General features: G+C 35.4%; 1 protein-coding gene across 1 annotated transcript in view; it reads right to left on the bottom strand.

Annotated features, from left to right (window-relative positions):
• The window catches only part of LOC128496914 (cadherin-9-like), an 82647-nt gene extending 71876 nt beyond the window's left edge, over positions 1–10771 (bottom strand). Inside the window, exons 1-2 of the mRNA XM_053466743.1 lie at positions 10544–10771; positions 832–1112 (exon numbers count right to left, since the gene is read on the bottom strand). Coding sequence (XP_053322718.1) covers positions 832–1056 — 225 coding nt within the window. The 5' untranslated portion in view covers positions 1057–1112; positions 10544–10771. The remainder of the gene's footprint in view (positions 1–831; positions 1113–10543) is intronic.
• Positions 10772–12784: the final 2013 nt, after the last annotated feature.

Here is a 12784-nt window from a genome sequence, read left to right as displayed (position 1 = left end):
CACAAACAATTTATAAATGTGCTGAGCTTCTGCACTTAATATATCACAAAAGTCCTACACGAGTGGTGTGGGAAAAGGTGTGTACATAGACTTACTGCACAAATATCAAATTATTTTGATTTTAGTTGTCTATATATCATCCTGAAAGATCAAAGTTCCACAGATGATTCAACTTCCCACCTTATCTACAACCGGAAAACATCTTGAAATCAGCTTAATATTAAAATACTGACATATTATTTTAAGGATTAGGAAAAAAAGGTATATTATTCTAAATATTCAGAACATCTGCAACACATCCTGTGATCAAAGCAGCAGAAAAAAAAATCAAAGTGTTTGTTGCAGATGATTCCACAATCAAAATATGTGACATTACTTATTTAAGAGAGCTTCTCATTAAAAATCGTATCATCTTCTTACACTCAAATACGGCCTTAAGTAATAAAGTCACTATCTGATTCATATTGATACAAATATGAATTCTTGCTCTAATTAATTTAGTATTTTAGGACATGTATATAATACACCTGCTACACACATGTACATTATATAAGGAATATTGTTGTCTCTATATACGATTTCCTATGAATTGATCTTTGATAATCTGCAAATAAATCATTCTTTAATAGAAATAATTGCTTAAATATCGCATATGCAAAAGCAACACATATTATCATTAACTAGATCTTAGAAACATCGAAGTGTGTTAAATACTTTGCAAGTTTAGCATGCAGTACACAGTTGAAATTTACTTAATTTTTGTTGAATATATTCAGTATATATATATATATATATATATATATATATATATAGAATCATCATTGAACTTACCTTCCCTACATATTGTGTATCTGAGCCTACATATTCTTCTAGCAAGAAAAATTGGTTCCACATCCATCCTCTTTTTGTACGCTGCAACAGCTTCCTATCATCTTGCAATGATGGCTTCTTCTCCTTGGTTACACGTTGTTTCGCTTTTTTATCCAGTGGTATTGCATTAGTGATAATGATGAAATTAGCACACATAATTAATGGCAAGTTTTTGCACATCTTCATCGTTAACAGATTTAAAGCAGATCCTGTGTTTAGTATGTCTTGTCTCGCACTTTTTTCTGCAGAAAAAACAAATTAGAAAAAAAAAATCAAAACTTTTTGTTTTGCTTTTTTTGGGCCATGGTTTAGCATTCAAAATGATCATTTGAAGGGACATACAAACATCTAACATGGCATACTGACTTGATTGATAAAATAGGAATCAACTGCAATAACTATGTATTTGTCTTCACTCATTCTTATTTGTATTATTATAGCGCAGATCAGTAGTTTCTGCTTCTATATCTTAAAGCGCACTTTAAACTGACTTTATTTGTTGTTATAATATTTTTTTAGTATTAGGGGATCCCTCATTACTGTGTTTAGCAACAGTATCTCAAGAGTAGTCCAAACCACTAAGGATCATACACCTATGACAGTTCGAAATCTTTCAGCAGACATGTTGTCCATCAACTTCAGTCTAGGTCATAGTTATTCACACTTAGAGTCACAACCCAGTACAGAGTCATGGGATATCCAGGGGACTCACACTCTGCCCTCATTATCTTGTATCCCATAAGAACGGTGAATAAGCTACCGATTAAAGCACTAAACCATAGGAAAAATGTTTGAAGAACACTAAGGGTTAAAGCACCTTTATGGTAGAACAGGACATTTACTTTTGTGGAGAAAGAATTACGTATAGTCAGAATTCTGACCACTGCACTTTCATCATTTCAGATCAAAAGACTGTTCTGTCATTTTGTTCTTGTACTACTAAAGGTTATCATTGCTTTAACCGACAGACAATCTGCATACTAATTTAAAGAATTCCACTTATGGTACAAAATGGAAAAAACAAAGACATAAAATCAGCAATTGGTGCATTTTGGATTATTTCTGTACAAGGGGTTTATGAAGCAGCCCTTGAAATACAGTGAACATCTTACATTGATATCTGAATGAAAGAGATTTTTTTTTCACATATGCATTAGTAAAGTAAAGTCAGTTGTCAATATGAACATTAAATAATCACTCCAGTGAGTCTATTTTGCGAATATAGTGAATTTTACTGCATGCAAAGGAAAGTATGCATTTCACTAGGTGCTGCTCAACTCCCCATGTTGCAAGCTGAACGCCCTTGGACTTCAAGTGGAAAGTCAACTCAAGCATACGCAACTCAAGATAGCATGTACTGCTATAGTTAAACAATTGTGGCATGGATTTCCTCACTGCATAGATGAATCCAGAAGTCTTATAATTGATATCACATAAAATACAAATGTGTTACACTAGCATCCACTTTTCACATATATGGCACTAAATAAATAGAGAGGAATCAAAAAAGCGTTCTGGACACACAACGGTAATTCCAGGGCATCTTTGGAGTACCTGGTTCAGTATCTTGTTAACACATCTCCTAAAATTTCCCTGGAACTAGGACACTGAGGAGTCATAGCCTAGGGGGAGCGTTCTGTTTTATTACATAAATGCAGCAATATTCTTCCTATCACACAGGTTTAGTGAATAAACGTGTTGTGTGACTGGGGCATATATATCGATCAGCCATAACATTATGACCACCTGCCTAATATTGTGTAGGTGCCTCTTTTGCCACCAAAACAGCTCTGACCCGTCGAGGCAATGTTGCTTCTAATCTCAGCTTGTTACCTGTATAAAAGACACCTGTCCAAAGAAGCAATAAATCAATCAGATTCCAAACCTTCCATGGCCAAGACCAAAGAGCTGCCCAAGGATGTCAGGGACAAGATTGTAGACCTACACAAGGCTGGAATGGGCTACAAGACCATCGCCAAGCAGCTTGGTAAGAAGGTGACAACAGTTGGTACGATTATGTGCAAATGGAAGAAACAAAAAATAACTGTCAATCTCCCTCGGTCTGGGGCTCCATGCAAGATCTCACCTCGTGGAGTTTCAATGATCATGGGAACGGTGATGAATCAGCCCAGAACTACACGGGAGGATCTTGTCAATGATCTCAAGGCAGCTGGGACCATAGTCACTAAGAAAACAATTGGTAACACACTACACCTTAAAGGACTGAAAATCCTGCAGCACCCGCAAGGTCCCCTGCTCAAGAAAGCACATGTACAGGCCCATCTGAAGCTTGCAAATGAACAACTGAATGATTCAGTCTCCAGACCTTAATCGCATAGAAAATCTGCGGGGGGAGCTGAAGGTTCAAGTTGCCAAACGTCAGCCTCGAAGCCTTAATGACTTGGAGAGGATCTGCAAAGAGGAGTGGGACAAAATCCCTCCTGAGATGTGTGCAAACCTTGTGGCCAACTACAAGAAATGTCTGACCTCTGTGATTGCCAACAAGGGTTTTGCCACCAAGTACTAAGTCATGTTTTGCAAAGGGGTCAAATACGTATTTCACTGAGTAAAATGCAAATCAATGTATAACTTATTTGAAATGCGTTATTCTGGATTTTTTGTTGTTGTTATTCTGTCTCTCACTGATCATGTCTTTGTCAGTGGGCAAATGTACAAAATCAGCAGGGATCAAATAATGTTTTCCTTCACTGTATATATAGACAAGTTATATTAAAAAAAAAACAATCTATATAAAACATAACATTCATATGCCTTATTGTTGCTCAGAATAACAACAATAATATTTTTTTATATTTTTATTGACAAGACCCTTCATGTAACACTTGGTCATTACTTTCATTACTTTAGCCCAACCATACCTTTGATGTTTAAATATGGATTGTTTATTGATTATTCTCAGTATACGTAACTTTTTTTTTGCTACTTTGATTGATTTTCAATGTAAAATCCTGATGGAGTTTGGCGGGAATTGTCTTTTTCTATGACATGGATGCCGAGAAGAATTCAAACGTTCTTAGAAAAAATTGATACATCTGCATTAAGTTAATGATAAAAATGCATTATCTGAGCACAACCATTACAATCAGTCTTAATAGGCAATTCAACTGTCATTTAGTCTTTTCCATTACAAGCATACCTACATATAAATGTGGAGACCCTAGGACTCTTGCTGTTAGTAACCCTTTCATTAACCACAGAAATCAAATCTTCACTTGACAGTTTAAGTAAACAGGCATAACCTTAATAACCATATCAGGAAATATATCTGCAATTTACTCCATCTATAAAGATATTTAAAATGGGATATATTAAGAGGAAAAACACTAATTGGATGGTTCAATGACCATCTATATCTACTATATAGACAAAGGGAGTTTCTCTCCAGTTTTCGCCATCATGTAAATGCAGGAGGTAGGTCTAGGCAATGGTGTCACTAAGGGTGGATCTGGTGATCCATGGCACCCCTACATGATACTTGCCCTCCCCATGTGCCCCTCCTATTATGCTAAAAAAAATAAATACCACAAATGCTGATGCTATCCAGTAGCATTAGCTGCATTCATAGCACAAGAAGCTACTTGGTCTACCAAGTTCAGTATACTTTTTATATAGACCCACCAATGTGCAAAGGAGCCACCATAGGAGGTTATAGAGAGGCATTGTGCCACACAATATGGCATGCACAACCTAGCACAGTACACTGCCAACACACTATAGCGAGTGGCATTTCTAGATGCTGCCTGACGTTCTAGATTTTGCAATTTGCAACCAGATTCCCAGCCTGAGATTTAGACCGGTTACTGCGTATGACTGCTTTTTCTGATGTTAGAATACCATTGATATTACCTATTACAGTTGCCTTTGGCCCTCTGTGTGCCTTTCCATGTATGATTTATTGAAACACCACTAAAGTACAACACCACATGGCTGGCGCGAAAAAGAAGACAATTAAAAACTATGAACCACTATGATATGGTTACAAGGAAAATGTAAGCTAAGTCGAAATGGTTAATCATCAAACTATGCTACACCATAACCCAGATGCTGTTTACAAGCTTGCTGTACAGTTTCTGCATATACCATCTTGTAGATGAGTAGCAATCAAGATTTGTCAGCAGCAAGGTTGCTGTAATGCTTCTTTCCTCTAATAAAAGACGCCTGCAGTCTCTAAAGCCATTAATCGTCTGTATTAAATCTTCTAATAATATTATTGTGCTTATAGAGCTGCATGCCGTGTGCCTCGTAACTCATAATGGGGTGTTGATTTTATTTCTATGTCGTAATTAAAAAGGAATTTTACATATTTGTAAAATAAGTGCAAATTAATATAACATAATGAGTGAACTATTCATAAAAAGTTTTTATTGAACTTTGGTGCAATAGGAAAGAAAAAAAAATGTGGACATCAGTTTTCAACCAAGAAAAGAAATATGTTGCAAATGTACTGTTATATTAACCCCTTAATGACAAAGCCCGTACATGTACGGGCTCAAAATGCATTGTTTTCAATGGGTTTAGGGACCGCCCATTGTCCTTAAGGGGTTAACACAGATTTATATGTGTGCCTGTTTGCATGTTGTAGATACCATGTGCACACTGCTCCACAACTCTAAAACATACAATAATGTTTACATTGAGTAATGTACCCAAATGGGCTGAACCTGACTGCAGTCCATCATCATTTGTACTTGGCACATTTTTGTTTTTGCTTTGTTGTTCTTATGAACAATTCTTAAAATTTTGCTTTAATTATTTTAATCACTTTTTAAAAGGAACCATATTTTTAGGCAGGGCCGGCCCAAGGCAAAATGCCGCCTGGGGCGAATTTTAAAATGCCGCCCCCCCCTTATCTACCCTTCCTCTCCCTCTGTCCCTGCCGCCCCCCCCCCTTGTACTTACCTTTTAGCTGTCCTGCGGCGAGTCTCCCTGTTCGGTCTCGGTGCCGGTTTGTAATGCTGAGCGCCGGAAATGAGGTAATCTTCCGGCACTCAGCATTACAAGCCGGCACCGAGACCGAACAGGGAGACTCGCCGCAGGGGAGAGAGAGAGGGGCGCCGAGCGGGTACTTACAGCTTGGTAAGCAAAAGCCACTCGGCGCCCCTTTCTCTCTCTTTCGCTTTAAAAAAAAATTGGTTGCCCCACTCAGCTTCATTGTCGGGCCGGCCCTGTTTTTAGGTTTTCACTGGGCTTGGAGTATAAATGGTATAAATAGTATGCTCAATAGATTAATAGATACTCCAACACAATTAAAATGTCTTTTATGCTCCAAAAACATTCTTTTAAGTCACGAAACATATACTTTACAAAAAAGCAACAACAGGTGACAATAAAGTTGGCAGCACATGCAGTTTCCAGACAATAGGTGGTGCAAGAGTTGATTGTTGATGGCGATTGTGTTTATTTCTATTGTGTGTATCACACAATAGAAATAAAAATGTACTAAGGACAAGGGAAGTATATAACTAAAGAGCACAAATAGACAGGAAAGTCAGACAATGTAATCCGAGGCAGTAAAATCAGATGATTGGATTATATTAAATGAGGTACAAAAGCATTGGTGCTGTCACCAGTTAAGAAACAAAGTAGTGAATGGTTCTTTATTATTATTATTATTATTAATTATTCCTAATAATAAACAGACGCCTATTACCAAACAAGTAAACCTTAAAAGCAACTCTGTTATTGTAACCAGACCTACCCAGACTGGGTAGAAGTTGTAGAATTTATTTCCATGGAAAACTTGACTTAGAGATAGATCTTTTTCAATATAATGGGGACCATTACTGCATGGTCACCAAATGTATTTAAGGGGACGTAGGAGACATAAGAAATAAAAAGCATTAGTATTTTTCAAGGTCTTAAACATATTTTAGGTTATCTTTTTCATTTTTAATGTAGGAATGTCTCTTTACGTAAATGTAATGTTGAAAGCCAATATCGATGGATATTTTGGCAAACACATTATGTCTAAACAAAATCTTCCATTATAATAAAATGTACAGTTATACAATTTTGGGTATAGAGATTTATAATTTGTGTTCCACTGAGTGTGAGAGCTGTATTTATCACCAATAATGGTTCTTTGTAGAGGTTTGCTTTTCAAAAACTTAATACAAAGAGATCCTGAGCCCCTTAGGAGATGTACACAGTACCAGTTCAGTGATAGCAAAGCTTCATCAGCATTACCTGCAAATCAATTTTTGGCCTGATCTTTAGGATTGGACACTGTAGCTTCGTAAAAATCATCTTAAAAATGTAATCATTAAAACACAAACTGGTAACCAGGTGTTTCTCAATGGAAATATGTTCGAGCAAATCAGAATTATTGTGATACAGCTCTTAAATGTTAAATTAAATTTCTTATTCAGCTTCATTCATACGCAAAACATAGGAATATAAGTTAGCTCGTAAGGGTCTATGAATTTGGATAAAGAGCTTGGTGCCCCCGTAAAAGTTCCCAAGTTACTAGAACATATGTGACTGTTTTTTTGTACTTTTTATCAGCTTTGGTTGCATAAGTATGTCTACCATATACAGTATGTAGATAATTTACAAAAAATAAATGTCAACAATCACTTCACAGAGATGTGAACTTAGAATGCTGTGTATAAAATAAAGAAACTGAACTAAGCCGGAGCTATATTTTAACTACGGATGATAAGTGTAAGGCAGATAGTTATATGAAGTTATAAAACTTAACATTTATTAGTCTTATATTTAATAATATTAGCCAAAAGGGCGTAATTATATGAAAAAGCTGTACTCGCTAATTCAATTACAATTGAAAAAAAAGGTATGGGTTGTTAACACCAGTAGATCTTAAAAAAAATTCCTATTGACTAATTCTTAGTGAGAGTTGTCATTAAATTACCCAAGCCTTACTAGATACCCTCTGATGTTAGCAGACCTCGCCATGTGAGGTATATCAGCCCTAACTGTAATAGTTGGTCATCCTACTACAGTACTAAATAAGATAATACTAAATAATATCTTTTCATCAATATTGCTTCAAGTATATATTAAATTGAGGGACTAATAATCTATTCCAAGCAATACCTCATATGGTGGCTGCATGCTTGACTAATAATATTGGAGGCAAAGCTGAGTGACCTTACATTTCACCATGGGCTGGCTTTTTTTTTTATGGGTCGAAAAAGTTTTCGCATTTCATGTATAATAAATGCCCAGCTAAACTGAAAATTTTACCGACTGTGCTATTTTCATTTCTGATGTATGTCATGTGACCAGATCATTAAGAACATACAATAAAAACCGGATTAAAAAAACGATTTATTTGAAAAAAATGTGCATAAAACAGCCAATGGTTGTTAAGTGATAGTTTGTTGATTGCACTTGATAAATGATATAATGATGTGTATATACATACACATTATATATATATATATATATATATATATACACACAAATAAAGAGAGACAGAAATAGGGAAATTGGGGAGAAAGAGAGATAATATGGTGGCACAATGTATGACTAAAATGTATGACTGATAAGATCATTAAAACTGGAGCCTTCATTGCACAATTCCACAAATCTATCAATGCTTAAAATTATCATGAGAAAATATCAACATTTTGGTTAAATAGCAAAACAACAGATCGGTCTTAATAAATGTCTTATGTTTTAATATGTGGCCATAACTTTTCACAATTTTTTCACAACAAATGTAAGCATTTATTAATTTTAAGTCCCAAGTCCATTTCGGAGTTAACTTTTACAGACTGTCAATAAATACAGCATTGAAGATCTCAATCAGATTATATACAGTATATATATATATATATATATATATATATATATATATATATATACACTATACACACATCATACACTAAATACATTAAGATTAGATTTAGATTAGATTTTCTGTTGTCCAACTATCTAACAAGGATATGCTTCTTGAACATCCGATGGCTTGTTTGAATACCTATTGATGTTTGCTAAACACATTTCCCAACAAGGCCAACTGTGTGCAGAATAAGGTTAAGGTTGAGCTATGGTTATAAACAAAGTTATTCTGCATTTTTAGCAAACTCAAGGCAACATGAACGTATTAGATAAATAGATGCATACATGCAAACCTCTGAGTGATTAGGAAAACTGAAAATATATATATATTTTTAGCAATTAGTGTCTTTATAAACTTCCTATAGAATGCACCATTAATATAATAACCTGCAAACTGATTTATGATCAGATCTAGGCATATCTGCAGTAGGATTTCGGTAGTAGTTTTAACATTTATACAAACGAAAAAAAAATATCAGTTAATATAAAATTACTGAATAACGTATGGAAAGTAAAAAATGATGTCTTCTTTCTGTTCTAGATCAAAAAGATCATTAACAGTACAACTTGTCCTTAGTTGTTCAAGCAGGGGGACTTTCATTATGTGGAACTTTTTTAAAGGGTAATGGTATTAAGCACAAAGAATTCTCGTATGTACCTAACGGTTTGTGGTAGTTTTCTCAGTTCTGTGAAGTATGTATAATAATTATCCTAAATACATTCACCACCTTACAATGAGTAAGTGATCCTGGTCCCTGCTCTGATTTCTAGCATCTCATACATGTCATACAAGTAAATTACAAAGACACATAATATCCAATAAATGTCCCATTCATCTGATATATCATAGGCTGATATCTTTCTATATGCATTTATCCATGTCACATTATCACTCCACAGATATAATTGACTTAATAGACCATTTTTTTCTGCAAAGTCCTTATATAAAAATAAACTGCAGTAAAACACTTTCTTTCAATCTAAAAAATAAAGTCAAATATTGATTTACTTACAGCTGGTATTCATCATTTGATGTCTGGGACTTTCACAGTAACAAGAAATATGCAATTACATCAATTCAGTTTTATATTGCTGGGAAATAGAAAGCACTTTATCAAGTAATTGTATTTGGATGAATCCTTTGATTTCTTAATGTCAGGTTCACAACTCTCAGTTCCTCTAAGCATCCCACCAGCTCTTAGAGATCCAGGCAAATATTAAGGATTTTCTCAGCATCCAGCTATGGAGTACAACAACTCCTATCATGCTCACTTTCTGAGAGTTCTAGTTCACAGCAGCAGAAGTGTTGGAGTTTGCCACTAACTAAAAGCTTTAACTAAATAGATTGCGCATAAAACAATAGTTATCCGGCTACTGTAAGCAAGTAGGTCATATACTGTTCTGCCTATAGACCCTTTGTAATATACACACTAAAGTATCAAGGGATCTGAGCCTACTTTGCTGTGTAATTTATCAATCACATTATCATGTATCTCAAATCAATTGTTTCCAGGAAGGAAAAGTAACATTTAGATACTGTAACATCTTAAGTACCAGTGGACTGAACAACTGATCATCATATAGACAATGATTAAAAAAAAATAAAAAAAAAATGCTTTCATCTTTATGCTGAAATTGTACATTCATTGTCTGAACAAGATTTTCAAAGACTGGAAATAATAACATTTAACTAAGGTTAATGAGTTCACATTCACATGGGCTACAGAAAAACATTTGTGAATATGCAATTTGTTTACACTATTGTGTATTCAGTAAATAGAGCCTTTTGATAGAGTTGTTGCTTTCGCAAATAAAAGGACCACACCTGATTAAAGGATTCACTTACCTTGGCACAAATGATGATGAAATATATCTGTATCCAGCAGTTATTGCTGTCACTGCACTCCCAGCTGAGCCCACAGTACAGTAGCTCTGTTCTTGTCTAGCAAAGGATCCCTCTTCCAGTATTATTTTAACTCAGGCAAGCTGGGGATTGAAGTCAGTGATTGGTTTCTTTTCAGAGCTCCTGATTAATAAGCAGGTCTCAGACATGAGGAGATTGTGCAGCTGATGGGAAAACAGTGTTCAGCACTGCAAGAGCAAGAGAAGGAGGAGAGATTGCAAAAAAGGAGGAAGAAAAAAAAAATCTTAGCTTTACAAAGAATGATTTGCGAATGAATGGGTTGCAACCAAGAGGAGGGTTTTCTTAAAGACTACCATGTAGTGGACTGGACCCCTCTCACCACTTAATTAGCAATGTCTAGTCTGTGTTCAGTACCAATACAGCAGGTGATCACATTACCTGTCATTGTGATGATGCAGTAGGCTTCATTTTCTCCCTTTCTTTCTATGTACAAGAATCCTGCCTTGATCCTGATATGTGAGGAAAAAAACTGAAACTTTGGTTCATTGTACAGTTTAAGTTATTTTTAGCTGTACTTGCTGAGATTAAAGCCTTTATTGTTATCGGAACATCTGCAGAAAGAGGAAAGAGAAGCCAAACATTAAGATTTTAATTAAATATCAATCAGATAATTGTTGTCATGTTATGAATTCTTTATTTTAGGAACCGTTTACATTGCAAGAAAAGGATGGAAACAAAAGTATGCTAGATGCCTATTAACAGCATTTCAATACTTTATTCAATATGGGCTCTCGTTTGATTTTAGTGGAGGAAAAAATGCTGTATGTCATGGAATTAGATAACTAACTCTAAGTTACAAAAAGTGTATTATAGGAAAAAAGTTATGCATCATGAAAATAAAAAGAGCTAAATATAAAGCTCTCATCGGGAAAAATGATAAATTTGGAGAAATCACTGGGGTATTCTTTGGATGGTTGCTCCTTTTAACGTCCTGACAAAGCCGTTTGTAAAAATGTTAGCCTGGCTCATATAGCAGAAATAAGGAAATGGGCAAACAAGGTGAGTTTACCGGAAATCAGATAATCAAAACCTACTCATCGCAACCTACCAGGCCCTGATTTATAATCAATGTGATTCAGGGTCAGCATTAATTGATCTCAGTCCTCAGTCAGATACATACCAGATGGAAGTGAACATGAGTAGTTTATAAACCATAGAGTGTTTTCATATATTTGGGCACAATGGTTATAAATAGCAATCGGGAGATTTTATTTAAAGTTTACAACTGATCCTTGAAAACATGGACAGCTGGGAGGGCTGTACTTGGATCTGGCATTTACTGTATGTGTGAAATAGAAATGATTAATGAATGTAATTTTGCTGTGAAATAAACACATTTTAATAAGTGTAATTACCTAAACTCACGGAATGAAGAAGTAATGACGTAGGTGACACAACTGTGGGGGGTTCTTTATTAAAGCAGGAGTTGGCAGAAAAGTTTACAGGAGAGATATGGTTTCTACGCATTGAATTCACTTTCCATTTAAAAGGGCATCCTTGGCTAACATCGCTGCAAGATGGACTGAGATAGCCGTGTATAATGTATAGTTCCATCAGTTATGTGACTTTAAAGTAACCTCATTCATTTACATAAACTTTACACAGGGACGTCCAAGGCTGTGCCAAGGCAACTGAAGTAATTAATGTTATGTGACCAACAGTAGCTCCCTGGGCATGCCACTTGGCCAGTGCTTCTGGCCGCATCTCCACAGGCCCAACACGCTAAGTCTGAGCGCCAGGATATAACTTTATTTCCCGGTGCTCAGACATGGTGTGTGAGGACTTTGAGGGATCAGATGACTATATTTGTGCATGTTATTATGTGTGTGTGTACTAAGGATTTTAGTCTGTGTAAGTATGTGACAATATGTGTATGCATGTTAGTATATGTGTGTAAGCATGCTAGTGTGTGTATGCATGTTATCGTTGGTGTGTGTGCAGGAGTGTAACTATGTCAGTATGTTCCTGTGTAATATGTTAGCATGTGTGTAAGTATATGCAAATATGTTAGGATGTATAAAAAAATTGTATGTTACAAAATGTGTAGGTAAATATGTTTTTGTGCATGTTAGTATGTGTAAGTATTTTACTATGTTAGTCTGTATGTAAATATGTTTCTGTGAGTGTGTGTGTGAGGAGCTTTGGAAATACAGTGTAGACATT

The sequence above is a fragment of the Spea bombifrons genome, chromosome 5, assembly GCF_027358695.1.
Source record: "Spea bombifrons isolate aSpeBom1 chromosome 5, aSpeBom1.2.pri, whole genome shotgun sequence".
In the NCBI taxonomy this organism is placed as follows: domain Eukaryota; kingdom Metazoa; phylum Chordata; class Amphibia; order Anura; family Pelobatidae; genus Spea; species Spea bombifrons.
This window is presented reverse-complemented; position numbering and strand designations above follow the sequence as displayed.